The sequence below is a fragment of the Pimephales promelas genome, chromosome 20 (assembly GCF_988280905.1).
Source record: "Pimephales promelas chromosome 20, fPimPro1.hap1.1, whole genome shotgun sequence".
NCBI lineage: Eukaryota > Metazoa > Chordata > Actinopteri > Cypriniformes > Leuciscidae > Pimephales > Pimephales promelas.
Window position 1 is genome coordinate 8,776,207 of NC_142788.1, and position 27,985 is coordinate 8,804,191.

The 27,985-nt window shown below is 37.7% G+C and overlaps 1 protein-coding gene across 3 annotated transcripts in view; it reads right to left on the reverse strand.

The window, feature by feature from the left end:
• The window catches only part of bltp3a (bridge-like lipid transfer protein family member 3A), a 49,834-nt gene that overhangs the window by 17,960 nt on the left and 3,889 nt on the right, over positions 1 to 27,985 (reverse strand). For all 3 annotated transcript variants that reach the window (XM_039663993.2, XM_039663992.2, XM_039663994.2), the window contains exons 2-10: positions 20,536 to 20,698; positions 20,388 to 20,426; positions 19,224 to 19,315; positions 16,104 to 16,293; positions 9,028 to 9,168; positions 7,033 to 7,203; positions 4,789 to 4,969; positions 3,125 to 3,211; positions 250 to 420 (exon numbers count right to left, since the gene is read on the reverse strand). In XM_039663993.2, coding sequence (XP_039519927.2) covers positions 250 to 420; positions 3,125 to 3,211; positions 4,789 to 4,969; positions 7,033 to 7,203; positions 9,028 to 9,168; positions 16,104 to 16,293; positions 19,224 to 19,315; positions 20,388 to 20,426; positions 20,536 to 20,698 — 1,235 coding nt within the window. The remainder of the gene's footprint in view (positions 1 to 249; positions 421 to 3,124; positions 3,212 to 4,788; positions 4,970 to 7,032; positions 7,204 to 9,027; positions 9,169 to 16,103; positions 16,294 to 19,223; positions 19,316 to 20,387; positions 20,427 to 20,535; positions 20,699 to 27,985) is intronic.

Below are 27,985 nucleotides of genomic sequence, written 5' to 3' on the forward strand. Positions count from 1 at the left end.
AAACAAAACAAGACCAATTCAATTCATGAAATTAACAAGAGAACTTCTCAAAATGAAAACAAAACCAGACACGTTCATGACAAATACGTACATTATTTGAGGAACCGGTGCATCACTTCAAATATGTTTAGTGTTTAGACTACAACATGATAAGAACTGAACCTCTTGAGAGGGAAAACTCTGAGGGTTAGGGTTATCATCAGGGCTGACATCAGCAGAAAAGGAATGAGTTGTTATGAGAACGTTTACCTTTGACTTTTTTGGCCGGGGAGTCTTTAGCAGACACGTTTGGTTCTGTGTGAGGCCCAGGGATGCCCAGATCCTCCATGGTCTTCTGAAAGTCCTGCAGCAGTTTGGTGGCCCACTGAGCACGAGAATCCATCGCCCCGCAGTGACGTTCCCAGTGCCGGCAGCCCTCACCTGTCCCACACACACATCACATGTCACTGAACAGATTGAGTCAACCACCCACAGAATACATCAATGCATCTGCAGTCAACCACCTACACAATACATCAATCGCTGCGTCATTATTACAATGAGGGGAAAAAACATGACTTCAAAAACAGTGACAACCTAAACAAGCTCAGAGCAACATTAAAGGGATACTTCACCTCTGGAAAGATGAATGTGTATTTAAAATAGGTCATTTATGTAAAAGAAATGTGAAATTGGGGTGGTGGTGGCGCAGTGGATAAGACACATGCCTTTGGTGTGAGAGACACGGGTTCAAATCCACTGTGTCCCTGAGCAAGACACTTAACCCTAGTTGCTCCAGAGGCGTGCACCCTCTGACATATAGCAACTGTAAGTCGCCTTGGATAAAAGCGTCAGCTAAATGAATAAATGGAAATGGAATTATTTTTGAATTTGGAGCTTTCTAGACTGAGAAAAGGCAGAAAATGTATTTTTGGCTTATGTGGATGAAATACAACAACTCCCAGAATGCACTTGCTTCACTGCCCTAGGAGGCCACGCCTACCGGTAACAGAGCGCAGTAATCTAAGTCTAGGCTACTAGTGAGTCTCCATGATGAGTCTGCCCGAAAATGTGTTTTGAGATCACCCAAAATGTCCGGGATTCGGCTTTTGCGCTTTACAGTCGCCATTCAATATGTTTACTGAGGTGAGCGGGACGAGTGAGGGCCGCGGGAGAATTAACGACGCGAGGCCGGTGGCGTGATTACCGATGAGCGACACCTGTGAGACGCACCGGTCTCGTATCTCTCACGGAGGAGTGGGAATTTTCTTAGCAATGTTAAAACACACATCAACCAATCACTTGTTTAGCATTCATGTAAACACTACATTCAGATTCACCAATCAGAATCAATTCAGTTAGATTGAAACAAAAGCTGTGCATGTAAACAATGAATGGCGACTGCAGAAAGCAAAAGCTGAATCCCTGACATCGACGGACTGACATGTCCAGGAAAAACCCCTATGGATGGTAACCCCTGCTACTCAGCTTTCTCCACAGAACAAGAGCCTGCTAGCTTAGCTTCCAAAAAAAGATGGCCGACATTACGTGTTCATTCTGTGAGTGAGATCCACCCTCCATGGGCGGGTTGAGAACATGCGGGACAGACCATACTACTGACTGTAGTATTTACCCTCTGGCCAAAAAATCCTCCGATGACGCAAAATGACGATTTTTGCGTCATCGGAGGATATTTTCCAAAAAAAAATACATAAATCTCTCACCTCAGGGGGATATGAGGGTGGAAAGCACAGTAATTCGAAAATACTACAGGTTTTATACTAATACAAAGCTTAATGCTAAATCCTGAAATATCCCTTTAAGTGTGGGGCCAATACGTTTTTTTTTTTTGTTTTTTTTTTTTTTTTATATATATAGAAATGAATACTTGTATTCAACAAGGATGCATTAAATTGATCAAAATTAACAGTAAAGACATAAATGTTAAAAAAATATATATTTCAAACTTTTGAACTTCAAAACATATGTTAAACTTCAAATGCGTTAAAGTTTTGCCAATGGTTAATATTTGGGTCTTTAGCAACTCCGGATCTAGTATATTTAACATGGATAGCTGCAATAGTATACAACTCTCCTGATATTAGAGTAACAATTTCTAAAGAATAGAACTCAACATTTTTTTTTTTTTTTGTTGAAATCTCTAGTTTCATGTGATACTTTAAAATGTGCAGAAAAACAGGGTGATGGAAACATAGCTACTGTCATCATGAGAGCTAACTTCCTTTGTATATTCAGTATCAGACTCATTTCACGATGTCAACCATATTCTCAAAACTATCATTTTCCAAGTCTTCCTAATCAATATTTTGATCGCTGACAGCTTCTTCACCAGACCCACCATCAAGTGACAGTGACACTAATATTTGATTCAGTACTTCCTCTCATCACTGAGCCAATTCATTTAGTTTTGCTGATGATTCTTCCCATTCTTTTGTTTTTAATAATGAGTAAACGATCAGGTTATCATTGTGTATCAGACATTGCCACCATGTAGGAATGAAGGTGAATTGCACTTATTCAGTCATCAGAGAATCAATTATTGTTATGCAGAGAAAATTATACTTACAGTTACACACCTTGGGTCATTATTCACACAAAAATGTATTGTAACAACTCTTTTGTACATTATTTATAATGAATTGATTGAGGAATACTAAGAAGGTTGATGTCTAACTTTAAATGAATGAGGACAAGGGAAGTAAAATATGAAATCATAATAAATGATAATAACTAAAATTGTTTCTTCATAATCAAATCATCATATTAGAATGATTTCTGAAGGGTCATGTGACACTAAAGACTGGATTTATAAATACATTTTTAAAAAATCAGCTTTGATCACAGGAATAAATTACATTTTAAAATACATTCAAATAGAAAAATATATTTACAACTGAAAACAGTCATTTTAAAGTGTAAAAATATTTTAGAATATTACTGTTTTTACTGTATTTTTGATCAAATAAATGCAGTATTGGTGAGCAGAATGGACTTTTAAAAGGTAGTGTACATTGTCAAGTGAATTTATATGGAGTGACCTCAAAGGCAGGGGCAGAAAAGTACAAGTTAAATCCTCAGAACCACAAGGTAACAGAGGGTGTGTGATAAGAATACCGTCTGTCACCTGGTCTGTGGAAAGGGTAGTAATCCCAGCCCAGCTTCCGGAGGGTCAGCTGCATCGCACCCTGTGTTCCTGGAGGCGGAGGTTCATCTGTGTGTGTACAGGAGAAATCACATGGGTATGTCATTGTTATGATTATAAACTTAGCTAACTGCTAACAAGATAAGTTTAGTTCCCTTAAAAACATTCAATTTTGTTATTATTTAATCCCCATGTGGTTCCAAACCTGCATGACTTTTTTTTCCCATTAAACACAAAAGACGGGATTTGAATGTCCAAACTACCTTTTTCCACGCAGTTATTTCACGCTATGAAAATAGAGCACTTGTAACATGCCAGCAAATTTAAAAGCAGTTATTAAGTGATGGTCATATTCCCTGTATTCACTGTAAAGCCAAGCTTCTACGCTTTAAAACTACACCTATTTTGTATTGGTTAAGCAAGCGGTTGTTAAAGGTTGTGTATGTAATAATTTTATAAAAAACTTTTTTCCAAATTTGTTTAAAGAGTAACTAAACACTTAACCAACTTTTTTTAGTTAATGATCTGTAAGAATGGATCTTTATTAATACCAGTCATTGATTAAAGTAACTTTTTTGACAGTTGTTTATAAAGTGTTTTATTTCTACAATATATGGTGTAAAAACGTCTTAGTGCTGCCCTCTTCAGGTTGAACGGTGGCTACTGCAGTTGAATTTTCCTATTGGATGTTCCGCACTTCGTGACGTACGCAGGTTTCAGCTCACCATGCTCTTGGTACGAGCTACGGCCTTTGGCAGTATAAAAACCTCAATCTCTTGTTTCGTCAAAACCACTGTAGGGAGTCTGGAATTGGAATTGCGAGTATTGAAAACGATCAGGATAGAGTGTTTTATCATCTATTTCGTCCCCTCTATCTCCGCTGGGGTCTGCCCACTTTTTCAGCATTTTCAAATATTGCCAGTGGGTGGAGTCAGGCTCTGACCAGGGGTTTAGTTACCCTTTAAACTTTCTATATATATATCAATGCATAATTAAAATGTAAGTACTCTGATAAAAAGAGTATAAAAATCGAGTGACTCTAGACCGATTAATCTGCACTAAACGCAGATCATTATTTTAAACCGGGATGAAACAACGGATTGAGTTTTTCCTCTTAAAACTGCAGTGAACCAAAGACAGTCTCAAAAACACGGTTTGAAATCGCTGGCGTTTCTGACGTCACAAACTACCTTGTAACCAATCAGATCAACGAGTGATCGTCAACGAGTGAATCTCTGAGCTGAGTGAGTGAGTGGAGGCGGGGCTCATTAACATATTCATATAATAAATGAGGCAAGGGTGTAGGGTTACATTCAAGCTATTTTTAAGGCATGACAAATGTTTTAATTATATAATTTTGGTGATCAAATATGAGTTTTAAGGGATAAAATTGGTTAATTATACAAAAACAATGTTAAACATGTACAGTATGTACACAAGAAGTGCATTGTATCAAATGATTAATTGAAATGTTAGCATATAGTAGTCACAAACACAATATAAAGTGGGTCCTCTTGAATTAATTACAAAATAATTTTTTCAGTGAACTATTCCTTTCATAGTTCTATGAATATATGCTATATGGTATATAACTATTCCTAGAATATATGGTATAATGAATGGTAACAGTGATCTGAATTCAGTACCAGAATCTGAAGAGCTGTCGTTGCAGATATGCAGGTCGAGACGGGAGATGAAAGTGTGGTAAGATGATTCTTTAACATCATGGAGGTCGAAACACTGGGCCAGTGTGTCAGGACTCCCGACCGCTTCGGGTGGAGGAGGTTCAGTCCACAGAGAGTGGATCCCAGGAGAGGGAGGCGCAGTCTGGTGCACAAATACAACGAGACATAAACACACACTGTCTGAGTCATTCACAGGGAGTGGCTGACGCAGGACCGGCTACACTTGGGATTTAATATCTTATATCGGCTTAACACAGCATTTACTTTGTTGAGCTGCTTTGTAATGACAATTGTGTTCAAAAGCCTCACTACAACCGTTGCCCCAAAACCTGAGGCAGTGCAGTATAGGGCAAAGGGTTTCCTTTTCTTTTTGTTCTTAAAATCTGATGTGCCGATTAGAGTACCTCATTAACCATTAAAAAGGCTTTCGCACCAGAGGAACCTTTTAATAATTACTCGAACTATTGGTGGAAGTTCCTGGATTTAGGCGTGTTCACAGTGCAGGAACGATTTTAGTTCTAGGAACTCCTTTTGGAGGAATTAATTTAGCTCCTATTTCAGAGTCGGTCTAAACCAGCACTATAGATCTACCAGTGACGTTAGTGTTTGCTGATTGGCCGAACGCATGCAAAACACCAGCTCCCGCCATTTTTTTAAAAAGCTGTGTAAACACACAGATTATAGCCTATATATTTACACATGAAACTAACACTACGAACACGGAAAACAGTGACAGATCTGACCTCTACGCCGAGGAGAAACTCCAACGCAACTTTGAGGAGACCAAGTCAAACATGATTATGAATTTCTGCTCAGCTAGCAACACTGGACATCAACCACACGGCATACGCTAATGCTTTTTCATATACTGTCTCTCTATTGGTGCGTTCACGTGCTATGGTAATTACCCAGATAGCAAACTGACATTGAATCAACGTGGAAATATGACATCGAAACAACGTTGAACCAACTTTAGACGCGTCATTCTTTCAAAACTAACGGAAAATCAACTTGAAATCAACGCGTTGTTTCAACGTTATGAAAGCAAACCAATTTTCGATTTTCATTTAGCTTTGAAGAATGCCGCGTCTGACGTTGGTTCAACGTTAATTCGATGAGCAAAAGCAACATTGTTTCAATGTCATGAGAGACGTCGTTTCCACGTTGATTCAATGTCAGTTTGCTATCTGGGTATGGTAAATAACAAAAGACGTGAAAAATGCACATGCACCCCCCCCCCCCCCATGTGGTATTTTCCACTGTGCAGCTCATATAATATTTTGATGCACGAGTTGCTGAGATGAGATAACCTTTGACCTCTTCAAAATGGCGGAAAGCACCGCGAGAGTCATGAATGGTAAAAGTATCCCAGATAGCAAACTGACATTGAATCAACGTGGAAATATGACATCGAAACAACGTTGATCTGACATTGTTTTGCTCATCGAATTAACGTTGAACCAACGTCAGATGCGTCATTCTTTCAGAACTAACGGAAAATCAACTTGAAATCAACGCGTTGTTTCAACGTTATGAAAGCAAACCAATTTTCGATTTCATTTAGCTTTGAAGAATGCCGCGTCTGACGTTGGTTCAACGTTAATTCGATGAGCAAATCAACGTTGTTTCAATGTCATGAGAGACGTCGTTTCCACGTTGATTCAATGTCAGTTTGCTGTCTGGGATGTACTATTCTACATCTAAAAAACAAACATACAGCATATAATTTACCATTTGAGTTTTGATAAATCATTTTCTTGCTGTAGCAGATGACTTAAGTAATCTAAAATAGTTTTAGCTAAATAACAGGTCTGGATCTCCATCTTTTTACCACATTATGACAACAAAAGCACTTGAACGCAACACACTGACAAATACCAGTTCACAAGTGGAAAATATTATATAACGTATTAGACAAGACTGTAAGATAGATCGTAAACTAATGAAGCTCTGAGAACTAATGCTCTGGCAAAATAAAGGTCTGCCACGCCGTCAAAATAAAAGTCACAAAAACAAGCGCGGCTCACGTCACTTCAGAGTTCCTACTGGTGGTGCGAATGCAACCAGGAAAACGTTTCAAAGGGAACCATTGGTTCTCGGGTGGCTAGTTCTTACAACTGAGTTCCCAGAACTACCCGGTGCGAAAGCCCCTTAAGTTGTCTTCATAACACTTTTGCGAGGGATTTAAAGGGTGGAGTGTGGCACCTGTAGTGTTTCAGCAGCCATGCTCTTCCTCTGCTGCGCGGACTTCTCCATGGCCTCACTCAGAGACTTGGCGTAGTGGATGATGGCCTTGAGCTGGGAGTCTGTCAGCACCCACAGCAGATCATCCAGTATGAAGAACAGCTTAGAGGCCAAGACATTACAGTCCTTCACCTGAGACGAGGAGGGTAGTAACGTCAGCACATAATAATACATGCCATTCCCCTCGGATTAGGGCTGCAAGATATACTGACATCAAACCAAAATCATGATATAAGAGTAGTGTGATTATCACACCAAAAAAGCTGTGATTTAATTCAATAAATATGCAGTGATATAAAATAACGGTAGAAAAACTGTTAATTGGTCAACAGAAAGTTTCCGTACTATATACGGAGAATAACTGTGACATATCTAACCATACATTTGGTGTGATTTTAAAGGGCACATATCATGCTTTTTAATCATTCATATTTACATATAAATCATACATTTGTGGTCTATATAAAGCATAACTGCAATGCTTGGGTCTGAATTCCTCATTATTATAGCTCCACAGGCCCCTTTTCTACCCCTTTTCTCATGTGCATCTGTGAGCAATGATGTGTCACACCCCGCCCGCTCACCAGGTCGCTGAGTTCACACTCGGTTCAACTCCATTTCCACAGCTGCCAGTTTTTTACCGTAAATTTAACAGAATAGTTTTAGTGTGTATGTGCTGCATTTCAAAGTTAAGCACGGTACTGTTCAATTTACACACTTCCACAAAAATAAAAGTTCAATGGTTTAACGTTTGAAGATGAAGAAATTACAACATAAATATTAGTATTGTAAATTTAAAATATATTATTATTTTTAAAGTCCCCCTGTGGTAAAAATCCAACTTTTTATATTGTTTATATGTCGATGTGGTGTTTTTATTACGCTTTAATACAAACCATGTGCAGATTCATAAGTCGACAGCATTGCTGAGTATTTTCTCCTTAAAACTGCAGAGAACCAAAGACAGTCTCGATGTTTCTGGTGTTTCTGACGAAACAAACTACCTTGTAACCAATCAGGTCAATGAGTGATCGTCAACGAATGGATCTCTAAGCTGGAGTGAGTGGAGGCGGGGCTCATTTGCATATTCATTGAAACTTGTATACTAAATGAGGGTCTAGAGTTACATTCAAGCTATTTTAAAGCATGATATTTCATTTTGGGGATCAAAGATTCGTTTGAAGGGATACAATTACTGACTACAGGGGCACTTTAAAATGTACCTATTTTAATTAAATGTAAGTATAATTTTAATATTAAAATTATTTTTAAATTATAATTATTGTAAAAAATACTTTTTGTATTAAATACTTGATTATTGTATTTTATATAACAATAGTTGTATTGCATTATAATAATATATTAAATAATCAAAATAAAATCAGAACAATATTATTTAGTCATATTGAATGGGTCGAACATTTGTGAATGTGGCATATGATAACTCAAGTGGAGATTCTTCAAAATTAAAAATATATATATATTTTTTTCTTTAAATTATCTCCCTTAGGGTTAGGGTTAAGGTTAATGCACACTATAAAATCACCCCAATGATTCTAGAATGATAAATTCTTTCCAAATAGAGCTATTCAAGTAAACCTGTTCATCAAAAAAATTTTTTTTAAAAATCATAAAGCAATAATTATTTTGAAGAGAAACAAAATATCACAATGTCATTCAGCGCAAATTATGATAATTATGATGATCTAATCTTAGTTCCAGTATCTCAAAAGCAACACACTACTCCAAAGTTGATATCAAATGAATGAAACTCCACTACAAAATGTCTTTTACAAAAATGTTCAATATCTGCCCGGCAGAATGGAAAAAAATGCAAAATTCAAAACCAGGCAAAAACCTAGGACTAGTTCAAAATGTTCTCATATGACTTCGGCAAACAAGTGATGAAAAGTTTTTTCTGTGAAGAAGATGTGTAAATAGATATGAGTAGTGTACCCTGCGTTTGAGAGCGATGCGTATACGCCCCTGGTTGGTGATGAGGCGCAGTGGCGTGCTGCCCAGATCCTGTTCGTCACTCTCGATCGCATCGGCCTCAATGCGCAGACTCTGCCAGTTGATCTCCTTGAACGTCAGGACCTGCAGGACACCAGAGTATAACCATCACACTCACACATGAAAAACATGAACACAGTCAAGTCATGTCACTAATGCAAGCTTGGCGAGCAATAATGGAGATTGTAATCTTTCCACACTGAAGTACAGTTAAAAGACTGGTAATCTACCCGAGGGCATTGCCAAGATGGCAATCAAATGAACTTTCTTCAAAATTAAACAATTTTTCTTTTAGAATCTGTTTTTGCTTTCTATTACTGTCATAATTTTTTATTGCACTTACATGTAAACTGTTATTGAATTACTGCCTAACATATGTACAAGATTTAAGAAAGGCTGTGTTACCTAAAAGAGTAGCAGGGCTGCACAGTTTTTGGGGAAAAAATGGCACTGCGATATTTTGATTTTCTGCAATATATATTGCGATATGAAAAAATACAGAGAATTTAAACTATATGACTTTGGAAAATGAATCATTCTGGAATGATTGGGTTGACTTTGTAGGTGAGTGCATCTGCATAGAAAATCAAAATAATACGAAGAAGCAGAAAAAAGTGCCAACCCCTTACTTTGGCATTTACTTTGGCATAAAACCGTTAAATATCGTTATAAAAAAAAAAAAAAAAAAAAAATATATATATATATATATATATATATATATATATATATATATATATATTTATTAGCGATATTTAACGGTTTTATTTTTGGATGAACTGTCCCTTAAAATATATATATATATATATATATATTGTTACGTCCTGGGGACGTATTATTATGAAAAGTGTTTTTGATTTGTATTTTACTTTGTTAAATTGCTGTGTTTGTTGTGCTCTGTCAGTCTCTCCCTCACTCTGATTGCATTGCAGCTAATTAGCCACACCTGAGGCTCGTGGAGAGTTGCGGAGCTGCACTAAGAGAGCAGAGTGAACATGGCTTGGAGGTTCACTTCTCCCCTGCACCAGACTTGTGTTGTTGTGTATGGAGTGCTAAGCTGGTGTATTGACCTGGGGGCTGTTTCATAAAAGCCGCTTAGAAAAGCGGGGATTAAAGTCCAAAACCTGACTTGAATGAGCCGAGTTAAACATCCGCGCTTAAATTGGTTCCATAACAGTAAGTTGAGGATCATATGATCTTACTAATTTGAGTCAGGTTTAAATAGTCTAGATAATTGCGCGTGCACGCCATTCTCTTAAAGTCCTGAAAAGTCGAGCATGGGTCAATCGATTTACTGTGGGCTACCATGGCAACAAAAGGAAAAGATAGAGCAGCGATGCTCACGGAAACATATAATGGAGAATTTAAAGATGTCATCACCAAAAAAGTCAATACAGCGGCAATAAAGAAAGCAAGAGAGAAAGTTTGGCAGGAAATTGCTGATCGTCTCAATGCGTAAGTAGCGGTGTGAACTATTTAAAATACTTCAACATTTAATGTGTGTCACAATACATTGCAAAATTTGTGTGTGAATAACAGTAAGCTATAACGTTAATTGCTTTCACGCAGCAGCAACTTAAGTGAAGGAAAAAGAACCTGGCAGCAGGTGAAAATAAAATATAAAAATAGTCTGAATGGTAAGTAAATCTTATGGTACATGTAATCAATGCCAGCTTGAAGTTACAACTAATCAGGGTTTTTTATTTTTTTATTTTTTTAAAATTATTTTCTTTATTGAAGCGACCAAAAAGAAGACTGAGGGGGGGGGGGGGGGGGTCATCATCTAAAATGATATCATTTAGTATAAGGAGTGAGTAAATAAAAGGTGTGTGTGTGTGTGTGTATTTTACATTGTAGGCCTAAGTACATCATAGCAGTAATGTCATGTGGTACTTGTGCTATTGTAATGGTGCATTTTGGTAAAAAAAAAAAAAAAGTTCTATCAAGATTCTGTATGCTTTATGGATCCACCAGACATCATGTTGCCTGTGAGTATGAGACCTTTTAAATCAGTTATGTAAGCTAATGAGTTTAACTGAGTTTGAGAAGGCCCATCAGTTGAGGAGGATGAGGAGACTGTCTGTATGTTCAAGGAGGGGGTACTCCATCCATGCTATACTGTATTGAATATTAAAAAGTGTACTTGTGTGATAAAATGATCATAATGTGTTTTCAGGATTCTGACACTGTTCTAGAGTTCTGTTCTAGAGTATTAAGAAATTAAAACAATGTGACAAGAGTAATGAAATAACTTAAATGTTGCTACATAACCCAGAAAAATAAAAGGAGTATAAACGATACTGCCTTAAATAAATGGAAGCAACTGATATCGACATCGAGTATAAAAAACTAAAGATGAGGAAGTTGGAGCTGGAAATTCAACAGCTACAGAAATATGCAAGTAGAACTACCTTTTTTTTTATGGAAAAGAAAAAAAAAAACATTATCTTTTTGATCATTCACAACATTTATTTGTGTGTTTTCACCCCTAACAGGCAGATTCACTCTAAAGACAAATCACATTAAATACTTTGACTTCTGTGTGTTTGTTCAACTAAGGAGAAAGTTGAGGGGCCAGTGGAAAATTTTAAAGGCTACACAGTCATGGTTTAGACCATATTAAACAAAATAATTATTTGTATATGTGTGGGCTTGGTAATCTACAAATATATGCAATCCCATCTCTTGAGAATCGTTCATACAGGTAGCTGTCATTTAATGCCAATGGCTCTGACCTGTCTCTGAAAGTTCTCTCTCTTTGAAATGCCCTCCGCGAGACTATAGCTCCCTCATCCAACACCTCATCTATGAAAGGACACGCCATGGTTAAGTTTGGAAACGAGTTCAGCTCCCTATTTATATACTTCATTAATTACCAAACTCATTAAACAAACTCACCAATTAAAGGCACACTATGCACTCTCTGGTTTTTTTGTAAAACAGTGACCTCTAGAGCCGCTGTGGTGTACTTGCACTGTCGTAAATAACCGTTATTCCCCTGTTACTGCATATCTACTGAACTACTGTCAAGTGCTAGACTGCTTTTTAATAATAAAGTTGCCTATCGCGTTTGCTGGCTTATAACGTTTTTACATGATTTCTGCAAAATCAGAAGTAAATAGCCTATAGTGTATAGGCTACTGTATAATTTCATTCATGTTTTTTGATTGTAATGTTAAAATGTTAAAACAAAATGTCAGATGACATCAATCAAGTTAAATGTACGTCGCATTATTTCATAACATTGGACGTTATGATTTAGACATGATTACTGTACAATTTATCATAATAGCAAATTGTGTTCAATTATTTACAACCTCTAGGCTTATATATGTCCTAATAATTATGTGAGATATTGACTATGTCCTCATGGTAATCGCAAGAATCAACATCAACAGCGTCAAGATTTGATTGATTCATAATCAACACAATTTGAAGTTACAGTCGGGAAGTGTACTGTTAGTCAGATAAACTTGATATAACAGTAACTTACACACGTCATAAGAAATCCGAACCAGACACAGGACTAAAGATACGTGATAAATACACATCACAACACCTGAGTTCAGCTGGCAAACTAGCTCTTGTGGCAAGCTCGGCAATAAAACATAACGGAAAAAACAACAAGACTAAGAGAAACGACTGTTTTTAGGAAGTCTGCTTAAAGCTCTGGTAATCGAAAGCTATAGACATGTGAGAATTATTGAACTGGTCTTATTATCAACAACGGATGAATGAACAGCACCGTAAAAAATTACATAGGCTACCACAAGCCAGTGCAGCAACATACAATATAGAAACAACTAGTATACAAATACAAACAAGTTTATAAATAAGAGATTTACTTACAAGTCCATCAACAAGATCGCCAGGTCAGCATCGCAGTTACAATCCAGTGCAGCTTTTAAGCTCGCGCCAACGAGTGAAAGCCCGACCGAGTGGACTCTTGTCCGGTTTCTAGCACGGTCCGATTCTCTTTCCCTGTTTCGAAAGTAACTTCATACAGTATTGATGCGTGTGACGTCGTTGCCGGTGTTGTGCCTAATTTCGACCCCCTGCCAAATTATTACCCCCCTCGTTGAAGTCAGTACCTGATTGCCTAATCCCAACCCCGCCCCTAATCTTAACCCCTCCCTCCCCCACAACTAATCCTAAACCTACCAATACTAGGGGGGTAATAATTTGGCGGGGGTCGAAATTCGGCACAACACCGTAAACCATTTCGTGATTCTCACGCGCTGTGTCAGGGGCGCCACTCTCAAACTTGCATGGCTGGTTTTTCCGGCGGCGTCCCCCCCAAGCTTTCCTACCAGGATGATTCGCCCTACTATGACTTTGTTAACCACCAAAACGACTTTGAAGCTGTTATATTAAGGTACAGATCTTGCATAGAGTGCCTTTAAATACACAAGTTTTGAACATTTATTCATTTGTTCAAATGCATTTATACCATATAATTTCTTACATTTATTATTTCCTTATTTATTTAAAAAAAAAAAGATGCATTAATAGTGGTTAAGTAAAATAAAATGACATCGAAATACCAGCAGGTGAGTATAAATTGTATGCTCCTTAAGCCTGAACTCAGACTTAGCCTGACAGTTAGCCTGCCCCGGACCAGGCTAGTTTCCCAGCACAAGTTTCCAGGGTAACTGAGTTTGAACTATTTTAAGTTTGCTTTATGAAACAGAAATCACCGACAATAAGTTTGACTAACCAAAATAAGCCTGGCTTATTTTCTAATCTTGTTTTATGGAACAACCCTCTGGTCTGTGGAAGACTACTCTGTCTCTGTGTGTACATGTTGCTGTTCAAAGATAGCAAGTAGGGTTGCTTATCAAATCGTGACAAGTTCTTTAAGGATTTCTTTATAACTCTGTTCTGGAAACTAAAAGGTATTGTATAGAAATCTTTGCATTTGTTTTCTTTTATTTCTTTTGGGGAACGGTAGGGAGACCGAGTCATCTTTTATTTTATATCTCATTATTTCCTGTTTTTGGTCAGTCAGGGAGTAGAGGGAAGCACATGTTGTTTATTTATTTTTCTTTTACCTGTATAGGTTATTTAGTTTGTTGTTTTGGTGGCCATCTCCTGAAGACTGCATTCCCCCATTATTTTCTTTGTTTAAATACAATAAATCTTTTCATTGATGATATCCAGTGTTGACTCACATTTCTGGGGCAGAGGATGGAAGGGAACCCTCCACGCTTGTGTTTAAGCTTTACTTAATTTTTATTTAAGTTTGTTACCCTCTCCCAACCCTAGACTGGGGGTAGATCGTAACAATATATATATATATATATATATATATATAAATCATTATTTAAAAAAAATATATATTTAATTTTTTTTTCCTTCAATGGCTACCGGCAACTGGTTGCCTACATTCTTCAAAATATGTTTTGTGTTCAGGAGAAGAAACTCATACATGTTTAAAACTTGAGGCTGAGTAAATTATGTTTTTTGGGTGAACTATTCCTTTAAGGGATTAACGCTTTGGGAAAAACTTTAAATTTGAGTGTTCATGAACAGAGTTATGACTGTTATAATAGGCCACAATTTCACTGTTGTTGACCCATTCAAAAATACTATAAAATAATTATTAATTTATTAAATAAATTATTTTTATTGTGATCATGTGTAAACCCACAGTGCATTTAAGTTTTTTTAATTAAATTGCAGACTTTGCAGTTTGACAATTGCAGCCAATGCGATTTAAATGTTATAAATTTTGACTTATGAGCATTCTTATATCTATATATATCTAGAAAACTGTCAGACAAGTGTATTATGAAAATGGTTACACTATTTTACAGTACATGTACTTTAAGTGTACTAACCTAAAGAAAGTACAGGTGATATAAGGTAACTACATGGGTTAAGGTTATAGGTTCAGAGTTAGTTCCTAGTTATTATACCCAGTGTTTTTGCTATATTGCTATACTAAGTGTTATTGCTATAATAAGTACATAGTATGTAGATGTGGAACAAGACTGTAAAATAAAGAAACCAAGAAAAATGCTACCAAGAAAACAGTGTCAGTTTAGATTTCGTGATGGCTAAAAAAAGACACATTACAATCGGATCATTTGTCTTTCTACACCACTGACTGTGCTTCAGTGGGTGGCGTAACCCTGAAGGGCGAGCAGAAGCAGCTCTATATTAAGAAAGCAGGAGAGGTCATCTTTGAGTGTATCATCCATCTCACATCTAACTGCATTACAGCTCATTTAGAAGATCTGGCAACCTGAATACTCAGTCCATATATCAAAATGATTGGCTGGATTTCATTCCCTAATGCTGGTCTGGAATAGTAATTAAGAGGGGACTTCTCATGAGCGTGTGCTTCAGTGAGTGGAGAAATAAGTGAAAGAGGAACAAATGGAGGAGAAGTGAAGCGTAGAAACACTTTGATCTGACATCTGTTGATCTCTGCTGCTTTTGTCCCCTTTTAGAATAAGTAATCAATGCTAATTTTCTCCCTTATAATGTCAAGTCAAGTATACAGTATTTATATAGCACTTTTCACAAAATAGATTGCATCAATGCAGCTTCACAGTATCAATCAAAACATAATAACAATGTTGGTTTCTTAGTGGAAAAACATCAACGTTTGGTAGAGCTGATCAAGGGTATTATTGAATGGTTAATTAATTTGAATATCCCCAATATCCCCAACTGAGCAAGCCAAAGTCAACAGTGGCAAGGAACCGAAAAACTCCAACAAGTGACCTAAAGGTAAAGAACCCAGGCTCAGTTCTCTGGCGTTTATGAACTAGAGGCCGGATAATGATTCACTTGATCTTTAAAATGAAGAAGCTGACAGTTCATACTGAAAGGTGTTTTAACCAGGGTAATCCCTTTTAATGCCATAAAACCCCAATGAGGACATTTTGCACTTCTTCAAGCTAAATGCTGGCATCGTATGTGCCAAATTGATGGGTCAGCAGTTGCAGGACAGCTCAACATGAACACGGTAGACCTACTGTTGTATAGCACTGTCTCGGTCGTCTGTACTGTACCTCTCCTGTCTTAGGATGTCTAATGCGTGTGTTCTGGAGGTCGCTCTTCTGCCACGCGGGGTTGAGGCTGCAGCCCTGGAGCTGCCAGAGCTCGAAGGAGGCGTGAAACGCTCGGGCCTGAACTTTAATCGTGATGGAGTTGATGATCACAGACATTCCTTCCACAACCTTCTCAGCGAAGCCGTACTCACTGCGGAGACAGACCGCACACATCCGTTAGACAAGAACGATCAATCCAGTCTTCTTATTGTTTACTAAAACCAAAACTTTTTAATAACTGAAAAGACTTAGATGAGCAACTTCCAATTTAAAAAAAAAAAAAGTTGTCAGGGAAACTAATACAGTATGTTTAAAGGTAGGGTAGGCAATTTCTGAGAGGCTAGCAATAGCAAGCTAGCTTTGAAAGCATAAAGCCAGGGACACACCAATGGTTTCTGAGCGTCGGCCGACATGGTTCTTTAGAGAGGTCGGGGTATTTTTGGACCGACTCAGCACGTAGAATCCCACCGGCCGTTGGTGAGAGAGAGTACTCTGATTGGCTGTTCAGCTTACCCAGACAGCAAACTGACATTGAATCAACGTGGAAACGACGTCTCTCATGACATTGAAACAACGTTGATTTGCTCATCGAATTAACGTTGAACCAACGTCAGACGCGGCATTCTTCAAAGCTAAATGAAATCGAAAATTGGTTTGCTTTCATAACGTTGAAACAACGTGTTGATTTCAAGCTGATTTTCCGTTAGTTTTGAAAGAATGACGCGTCTGACGTTGGTTCAACGTTAATTCGATGAGCAAAACAATGTCAGATCAACGTTGTTTCGATGTCATATTTCCACGTTGATTCAATGTCAGTTTGCTATCTGGGTAGCGAACAAGTCAGTGCACAAATATAAAAACAAAACAGCGAGTAAAGAAATCAAGACGTATAGACGGAAGGCTGTTCTAATGTTAGTTCATCTTTTAAGATTAATATGGAATAAACAAAGTGATCAGCGACTAGCACAGAACATGCATGCTAGTTGACATGCTAGTCGAGTGCAGATTTTTTGCCTCGACGCGAGGCGACAACAGTCGGTTTTCATCAGTGCTAGTTCTTTGCCGTCAATTTGGTGTGTCCCTACTTTAAGATCCCACTCTCCCTTTTCAGAGCATCTCAAAGCCACACCTCTTTCAAAACACACGAATACACACAGTAGAGGCAAAGCCACTTGATGACAAGCCTGCAAACTTCAGACAAAAAAACAACAACAAAAAAAACGCAACGGCTAATGCTAACGCTGGTACGCAGGAAAGGAGAGATCGATTTTTATGAATGGATGTCAATGGACAAAATCACTACACTGAATAAAAACGCTTTTGCCAGGAAACACCTTAACATAACATTTAAGAAATCGACAGCCTGTTCACTAATCTTCAGAATGTTTATGCTATACTTTTTTTGGGAACGATATATAGTTTTTTTCTATGATAAAAAGGTTAGACATGAATTGTAATGACTATTATAACTGCATGTATGTATATGATATAACTCTGATATTATGCATTTTAATAATTAAAGACAGCATTTATAATTTAAAGGTGCCTTCTGGGATAAAAAATCAAATCATACACCATATTCCATACCAGATGGGGGCAGTATACCTCCAGAAAAATACCTCCGCGGCCGCGCGCACTCATGTCTTCAAACAACACGGGCGAGCGCTCCCTCGCGCATATTAATCAGTAAAACTATTAGTAAAAGGTTGGAAGACCGCAGTTTCACGTGGATCATTTGGAGATTTTCAGAGATTAGAGACTAAGCCGGTGCATTTCGACGATATGGGAAAATTAAAGCCCAGGCATTTTTAGTTTATGCTATTCGTTTTGTTCATGTTACATTTTTATCATTAGTTTGAATTAATTTGACAGACAGCATTCCCTGATGTGGACCAAGTTAGCGCCTTTCAGAGCTGCCAACTCTCACGAATTCACCGTGAGACACACAACTTTTCACACACTCTCACGCCACATCCATTTTGTCATGCACAGAAAAGGACACAGAGACCGATCTCAGCTCTCAGATTCTGTTGATTTTATTACGCAATTCAAACAATAAATGCAGTTTTGGCGCTTGTAAATGTTAGACGACAGATCCCTAGCGCACGTGAACCGATCATCTCTACTAGCTAATGGTAAATGAACACGAACACTGTTGAAAGATATGTTACAACTTACCAAAATGTATTCCTCATGCATAATATCGACCAATCATTTATTTAACTCATCCCTGAACTGAAATTTAGTAGTGGGCTGTATTTCCACACAACATCATGACATGACATCAGGTTCAAGTACACACAAGCCGGCGCGACTTACTCGTGTTACTGCAGTTTGGCTGGTGGTAATGTTGCCCGCTCGCATACCGCCTCCCATGGCCGAAACTGGTATTACAACACCTGCCGGGCCGGGGCTAGTAATTTAGCATGCTAATTTAGGTTATATCTCGGCAGCACTATAACTTGTCCGTTTTTTAATGACATCATTGCACTTATTTCTTCTCATTTATTTGATGTGTGTAGCTCATTTTTTTGGATATTTTTACCTCAATTATTTCATATGGCACCTTTAACTATAAATATGATCTTATATTGTATGTTGTTTAGTTAAAATAAAAAGACATGAAGTGTTGTGTCAACTGCTGTGTGCCTAATGATGATGATAAAACGCTTTTTATTGAATGATGGTAAAAAAAAAAATACATATAATTTTAACGAAACCTTAAGTGTTTTAGAACATTCTGGCTTTTTGCTGATATTATAATGAATATTCTAATAATATTCTGTTTCCTATAGATTTGGCTTGTGTCCCCACTTCATAGCTTATAAGGGATTTATGGCCTAATGTATGGCCACCTTTTGAGGAACCATTTGTTTGTAGTACATTTGTGCGATATGTTTTACTCTGCCAATACTTTGCATTAAGAGTTTGAACAAATAACAGTATCGATGCTTGACAGTATTGATGCTTGTCACTGTGCACAATGGAGAGGACATCTTAGCGAGCTTTCAACACTCTCTGTATGGTTTGTAAACCACTGTGCATTTGTATTCTAAAATGAGGACTGCAGATCCCTCTGACCTTTGGCCTGCAGTGATGGCTATTGGGGAAGGGCCGTTTGGGGGCCGCGGTTCTTCACAGGTTCTCATTTCAACTTCTACTTTATCCAGGAACTGCAAAAGGAGAGGAAACAGAATTCAATGGGTAATAATGTCTGATGTATTGTTAGTCACTTGTTTTATTATGATCTACACTTCTCAAGCCATACATTATCTATACAAAATGGAAACGGGAATCTTCCAGAAATCTTCGGAGTGAAGTTAAGTAACACTATCTAACTTTAACTAGTTAATCTAATGAATGGGATGTTGTAATGGTAGAGCATTGATGCACAACATGGATTCAATTTTTTTTTTATTCCTGAGTCTGTTCTGAACACAAGTTTATAAAACAGTCTTAACTTAATATTTTTCGACTAACACCATATTGTATCTGATTAATAACTTCTTATTAACATGTTGAAATTCAAAAATGTCAAAAGTTTGAAGGTTACTACCATGTTATTATACATTAACCCCCTTTTTATTAATAATAAAAGAGAAATTCTTTGAAACCTCACATTTTACATAAAATAAATGAAAACATTAAGTTTGCACAAGACCATGTTACAGCCTCAGTTAATACCCAATTTAAAATGTTATTTTATGATTAAATCTTTTTTTTTTTCTAATGATGTATATTGATAGTCTTTGATCATTTGCAAAGTGTTTAGTAGAGGAACCAAATTATCTATGCATCTCATACAAGTCAAAATGGATCGGAATGCATCATGAGAGTTAAAAAAAGCACAAAAAGTCCCAGACTTACTCAACCTTATCATTTGCAATGACTTAATAGAGGAGTTCATTCATTCTCACATATTTTGCATTTGTTATGCTTATTATGCTTCAACTGCTACTGTTTTGCCATTAATATCTGATGTGATTGGTTTGTTTAAATTCAAAAACTGCTGAAACGCCAATGGAGAAATTAGCTGTAGACCAAGCCACTGAAAAAATGTGCTGTTACTCTTGCGCTCTATCTGACCTCATCAGACACTGTAACATCTGAGTGAAACAAAAAATAAAATAAAGGTCCTTTTGCAGAAGTGAAAAGGGAAATGAGATCATGTGATAAACATGAGGATGGCAGATTGTGACTGAGAAGCATGACTAAGAAAGGAAACGCACTCGGAGAGATTCTTACCAAACATATGGGACTGGTCTTCAACTTCGTCCATTGTATCTGACATGGAGGAAAAAGACATTTAACTACAGCGGTCCAAGCTATAACGTTATTCATGCCAGTTATATCCTCCCACAGCTTGAGATTGATAATGATTCCTCAAACCTACCCGTATAGCAGCCTTGTTGCAGTAGACGCGGGTGACGGCCAGCCAGGTGGGCAGATCCAGCATGTTCTGCAGGACCTCCTCATCCAGCTCCAGGTTGGACAGCTGACCCTCTCCCTTCAGTGTGCTCAGGTTAATCTTATCCGGGGAGAGGTTCTTAGTGAACCTACACAAAGACCAAAGCACTGATTGCTTAGATGGTTAGGTCAATAAGGGTCCACCACAAATAAAAGGAAAATTTGTTTAAAATGCTTAAGAAGAAAAATTAAGAATTTTTAAGATCTGAATTCAAAGGGGTCCTATTATGCTATTATACATGTACAATTTTCTTTAAGGCCCCGCTATACTTAAAGTGAAATCGAAGAACTAACAGGTGTGATGTCATTTCGAAAAAAAAAAAGAAAAAAAAAATCAGGCCAAAATGAAGTTCTCTTTAGGAGTGTGAAGGGGTATGGTAAGGTTATGGTAAGGGGCGGGAAATTTCTCAAACACACTTGAAGTGCTTGACCAATCACAACACACTGATCCAACCGACCATTTACAGCACATTGTGCTTTTCTGAGAGACATGAACTAAACAGGGGTGCGTTTCCCGAAAGCATCGTTAGCAAACTATGGTCGCAAGTTCCGTCGTTACCAATAGAGTTCAATGGGAATTGCGACCAACTTGCGACTATAGTTGGCTAACGATGCTTTCGGGAAACGCACCCCAGAGCGATACTAACAGACAGTCATGAAAATCTATTCTAGAAGAGTCCAAAAACAAAATCAAGACTTTGTGAGAGGGCAAACATTTCCCTTTTAATGACTTGAAAATGTCATACGGTGTGACCATCAAGTAAAAAGTAATAATGTATTTTCCTTGCACCTTAAATACATGTTAAAAAACACAATCATTTAAGAACAGTTTTAAACAAGTATGTTGATATTATATATTTATAGTATATATTAGTATATGAATATTTAATATTTAACATAATATATACAGTATATATAATGAGTCAATGATAAATAAAGATTAAACAAATGCATATTATTTTATTTCATTAAGAAATAGTTTTAAATAGTTTCCTAAGTCAGTTCATTTATGAGGACGGTTGTGCCACCTGACATTTTGTGTTTAAGATACCAAAACATAAAATAATATTGAACTGAAAATTAATTCAAACTAAATACGTTATGTAGAATAAAGTGATACACGTCAATCATTTATCAAATTATTTTAAAAAGAAATAATGCAATTAGACACCCAAACAACAAATTCATGTCATGTCATCGACCAAAATGTAATACATGATTAATTCATAAATATTATTATTATGTGTCACCATAGGCTTCTGTTTGACTGCCAGTTAGTTTTGTTTTGCCATGTGTGTTCCCCAGTCTGAGTTTCCCGCCACCAATCTGTTTCCATGGACACCCATCATATTCCTTACAGCTGCCTGTCGTTTGTTGTTATCATCCCTGTGTATTTAGTTCCTGCTTGTATTCAGTTCTGTGTATTGTTTGTGTTTTACACGCTGTTACACCCATTTGCCTGTCTTTAGAATAAAACTCGTTTTGGACTTATTCCTTCTTCTGTCCTTCCTGAACCACCCTGTGACATTATGTTTATTTATGTTCTACATTTCATTTATGTCATCTTTAGGAGAAACCTTAATAACCAATAACATTTCAGGTCATGAACATATAAAAGTCATATTCTTTAAAAAGTCTTGCTCTCCGTGTCATTTCCATTTCATTCCCCACTTTTGACGCGATTATATTTTAAGAAACTGATGTCAGACCTGAAACGCCATCACAAAGACAGTCATTGACTAACTGTGGTTAATAAGATTACAACAGGCCTGCAGTAAGACTGCTTTAAGCTCACGGGAGCGTTCCTAACCTCTGCCCTCAAAACCTGCTGAGATCACAAGCACACAGAGCACATCTAATATTCACTGTACAGCACTGCGGTCACCAGCCTACAGTAAACGCTTCCTAGGATGAAAACAGGACTGACACCCACTGTAAACACACAGAATGGCCGCTTCAAAACACTGAAGCGTTTCATGCGTTTGAATGGGAAATCTCCATCTGTTCAAAGACTTCAAAGATTAACCCAGCCTTCAGAAGACCAAAGAGAGGGAAAATACTGCCATGCAATATTACCACACCACTTCAGTCATATTTCAGCATGGCACGATTAACCATGCATGCTGTGATACATGATTGTGTGATAATATGATAATACTGTGATGCTTTGATGTGTTATTGTTGATGACAATGAGAATTTAATTACATATCTTGCCATATTAAGTACTGAATAGAAGTTTTCTGAGACTGAGACTGAAAAAAGTACAAATTATAATTTTTGGTCACTGTAAAGAGCAGCGTGAACATTCCTCAAAGCTTATCCTTCTGTGTTTTACTGAAAAAAGAAAATCATACAGGATTATGTGACTGTTATTCTTCTGAGAAAGAGAGAAAATGAAACTAAGGCCATGAAAAAAATATTTGTTTTACTTGTAATTGTCACGTTTTCAATGTGTTTAGTTCAGCCTTGTTTCCCAGTCTGTTTAATTAGTAATTCTTGTTAATTATCCTGTTAGCCCCCGTAATTTTAAGTCCTCTGTTTTCCCTCAGTTCTTGTTGGTCATCGTCGATATATGGTTGTGTGTTTTGAAATCCTGGAGTGCTTTCTCTTTGTTCCTGAAATTTGATATTGTAAATAAAGCAACTACATTGAGGTTCCTTTGTCCTCGTCTTCGGCATCCTGCACAAACCTGACAGTAATAAAGTTAGCTTTTACTGAAACAAATTATAAAAAAATAACCTAAACTTATTTTAATCCAGCCAGTTACCAAGGTTTCGGTTTTCTATAACTTTTTATAACTTAATGTACTGAAAGAATTTGTTCAAAACTATATAGACATTTTAAAAAGAAAATAAATAAATAAAATTGACAAAAACTAATTAAAATGAAAACAAAATTTAAAAAAAAATATATATATAAAAACGTACAAAATCAATAAATCAAGGGTACTAAGCGTAGCTACGTTTACACGACAACAACATAGTAAATACGGAAAAGAGTTTCTCTTTCTCATTTTCACGTACAGATGACACGGTTGTGTCAAAATGATCCCCATTCACAGGTGAAATCAGTGTAAACGACTAAATTCGCTGTATTATTCATGCCAGGCCAGTAGGTGGCAATGTCACTTTAAAAAGAAACACTATATGCACCTATAGACCTTATGCACCAGAGAAACGTGGGCGTCGCCATCTTTAGAATATTGTCTTTGAACTTCCGGTTTTGCGGTCGCTCTGTATATCTCTATGGCATTGCTGTCCAGGAGTAATTCGTTTTGAAGTGGATTTACTTAATGTGAAGTTAGCGAAAGTTATCATGAGGCTTGTAATGTTTAAAGCAATTGTCTTAACAAATGTCAGTAGACCGGGAAGATTTTAAAACGAGCCGTTCATTCATAAATAGGCAAGATCTCTGTATACAGACCGGAAGACAAAAGACAACGACCGTACAATGCTGAAAAGGGGCGGGGCTACATAAGGTCTATAAACTTAACACATAATACACATGTGCATGATGTCACTGTTTTCACAAATTCACGTTTTTGTAGTTTACAAGAAACCGACGATAACAGTATAAGTTTTCAAAAACCTGCATTTTGAAACCCGTTTTCAAAAGTTAAAATTTCCAGGCCCCAAAAACGCCATTGTCGTTTTAATTGAACGGACAAAACAAATAAAATGTCCGTTTTTATTTTTTAAATGTCCCCTAAAATAACACTGATATTAAATGAAATAAAAAGAAGGGAAGACATAGAAAAGGTTGCAGAAGATGATGAAAGAGTTCTCTAGTTAGAGTGACCCGGTTGACATAAAGCAGTGAGAACAGAGAGGATTATGGGACAAACAACAGCCTGACGTCTGTAAACTCAGCACGTCTGCGGTCTCCAGGTGTGTTTGTCTCATCCGTTGTCTTTCTCTATCTCTTCTTCTGAGAGGGTTAGTCGCTTCAACGTAGGGCTGGGTGACAGCAAAAATACAGCATCCTTTTGACATTCAGTGTTTATGCATCTGAACATTATGCTCACCGTATTTATGTATTCATATTTTTCATTTCATTAAGAATTTATCTTTTACCGAAAAAATTAAATATACTTCTAATGCTCCACATAATGTGAATGCGTATGAATAATCCAGACGTATACTACATCCGCCATGTTGTAATTGCGAAAAATCATTACTCCCAAAGTAATTACTTACTCAAAATAAGTACCTACTCAAGAGAGTATGCAATTTTAGACGCAGCCCAGAAATATAATAAAACACCCAGCAAAAGGGGAGATTTACTAACAGCTTGCTGCAGCGCAAACCTTCGTTTGTCGTTAAAAAAATACCGTTAGGATTTGCTAAAGACACGCAAAAGACGCAATGGGAGGAGAGTGTTTAAATGAATCATGGTGATTTACTAAGGTTTGCGTTTGTCAATTGACTGGTATTTGCCCCATTACAACCCCGAAAAACCACGTCTTAATTTCAGATGCTAGTTTGCGCTGCTCTTGGTAGATTGCGTTAGTCATTATGGAAATGACCAGGTTGCGCCTGTGTTCTTCCATTTGCACATTATCACGCGCAAATCCTTCCACTCCCATCTGAGCTTTGACACGTTTAGTAAATGTGGCCCTTGAATGGCTAAGAGGGCTGGATCTGCTCATATCTCCTCACACCATCATTATCCATTGCTCTTTTCTTGCGCTCCTCTAGTTTCCCCCGTTCCTCTCCCACAGACCTTAACAAACAATGTGAAAACTACTAACATGTCAGGCTGATGACCGTAGACGACTTTCAGTGATGCGAGTTCAGTGATTATAAGCCTAGATTATAAATACTCCTTTCACTAAATCCTGCCTTCTCAGAAAAAAACAACAACTTGATGACAAAAAGCCTTTTGATTAAAGGAGTTTCTATGCGACTACAGCAAAGCCTCGGGGTGTAAAGGTTAAAAACATAGACAGTAAAAGAAATGGACAGAGCGATCTCATTGGAACTCCATTGAGATGATTGAAGCCCGTTTTTGCCGATTTTTTAGCACTTCCGTCCCTGACGCGCAGACTCAAACAGAGCTTGACTACTTAGTTGTGACGAGAGCAACCGGTCTTTATTCTAGTGCAGTAGCATGAGAAATCTGAATCATTCCCTTCCGAAACATGCAGAGGCGGAGAGTGTGAGTAGGAGCTGTCCATGAGCTAGGAGAAGGAGACACTTTTGCTAGGTATTCTGATTAATTATTTTGTCATTTTGCCTCAACGTGTCCCCGATTGCGCGCAAGCTTCTTCTCATGTCCATACGGTAATCTCTCTACTGTGCGACAGAGAGTCGCGTGGGTATGACGCAATCGTTAGCCTACTTTCAATAAAACTGCTTCTATGGGGCCATAACATAATGGAGCATTTTATACATTGTCGTGTTTCTTTAGAAATAAATAAAGGACAAATGGGGTCTTTAAACGCCTCAGATGTAAAGTTATTCGCTGTCAAAGTAACGCCAAAATGAATGGGAGTCAATGGGGTTGCTAACACAAGTGAAGTTCTGCTACAAGATGGCAGCTCCCGCGAGGCTTCAACTTCCGATCGATGGATTACCCCCTTGGTTAAAAACCACTATAAATGGTCTGATAAGGCGATTTTCCTTCCTTTGTTGACATTTCTAACTGGGCTAGATTGTTTTTTGTTTTTTAAATAGCCAATAGCCTTTACTTTATGATACAATCACAAGCCAAGATTGGCTAGTCGGTTGCAGGTGGTATTAGAGGGAGAGATGTTCTCATTATAGAGAGATTTGATTGGATTGAGATTGAGTGTAAGGCCAGTCATCAATATATTCATCAATATTTTTTTCAGTATTCTGGGAAGATTAAGACTGTGCATTTTAAATGTGCAGCTGATTTTGTTCATGGGGTTCATGCTTTGATTACCATAAGGTTGCTCGGTTCAATCCCCAGATAGAGCGAGTCACTTGGCCAAGGCACTTAACCCTAGGTTACTCCAGCAGGATTGTCCTGGTTATCCACATCACTTAGCAGATGAACAAGCAGATTCAATCCACTTCAGTAGTCCTGGCTGTTCAATCGCACTCACACACTAATGAAACTTCAAAACAAAAAGCCGGGACAGAAAAGAAGAGATTTGTACAAATGCCCATGCCTATGCAACTCACCAATATGATAATCAAGGTGTTCTGGACATTTAAGTGATATTCTGGAGTATATATTATCCAGTCATTGTGTTAAGATTTAAATTCAATAATCCAAAATTATATTTTTATTTTGGGTGTGTTCATTTGCATTAAGATTTCCATTGTTAGAAATCCAGTCAATCCAGTCCACGTTGATCCCGGGAAATTGCCAGAACGCCTTCTGTGTGAACGCAAACATGACCGGGGATTGATACCGGGACTGATCCTGGGTTGGGGACCTAACATTGCCGGGATCAGGACCAATGCCATAAAGGGTGTGTCATAGTGATGACGCTTGTGCCATCGCGCGACCCTGTTGCTCTTAGAAGAAAGTTTGTGTTCGTCATCAACAAAGAAAGGACGAACAAATACCTGCAAACTGGAGCGAAGCAGAGACCAGGAGATCCTCACTATCCGTGCTGAAGCTGAGATTGTTCACCAGCTTTGTGGAACGGTATGAGCGTGTACATGTTTTCGATGCGTCCGTTATACGTCTCATCCTGACGTCATGTGTCTTCCCAGGATTTTTACGGGTTGTGTGTGAACGCACCCCGGCAAATCACTGGCAGTGTGAATGAACCGAAATCAAACAATCCCGGGACAAATGCCGGGTCACATTATCTGTGTATTTTCTGGATTCTCTGTGTGAAGGGGCTTAAGTGTGGCGATTGTCTGAAGCCCATATAGAATCACACGAATCCATTGACTGATGTCGCGGGTGCCGCCTTGACGCTCTTATGCCGACATATTATATTAGTGTGCGTTATCTGATTTCAATGAGTGAAATGATTTCCAGGCGGTAGAGTGGAGCTCAACTCTAGTCTACATTGATGGGTGGAGTAGTGGGAGTGGCCTGCGGAGCTGAGCATTGCAATGCACTATGGGGATCGTTGTCTACAATCCACAAGAATTGAAAGGTAATTTTATGCCTTTTATTGGCCGAGAAGGACCCAAATTAGAAATTTATGATACTATTCTACAACATATATGACCCACTTTCAATACATATTCATGTCTCCACTGGTGGAATTACCCTTTAACCATGATATATGTGGTTCAAACAGACCCAGAAACAACTAATCAATAGAAATTATTACAACAGCGGTTCCCCTTAATTCAAATCACTAAAGCTAGGGCCACCACTTTTTGCCTTGCTGGCGCTAGCGATGGTTTATGACCTTTAATGATAAAAATGTACAAAATTTCAA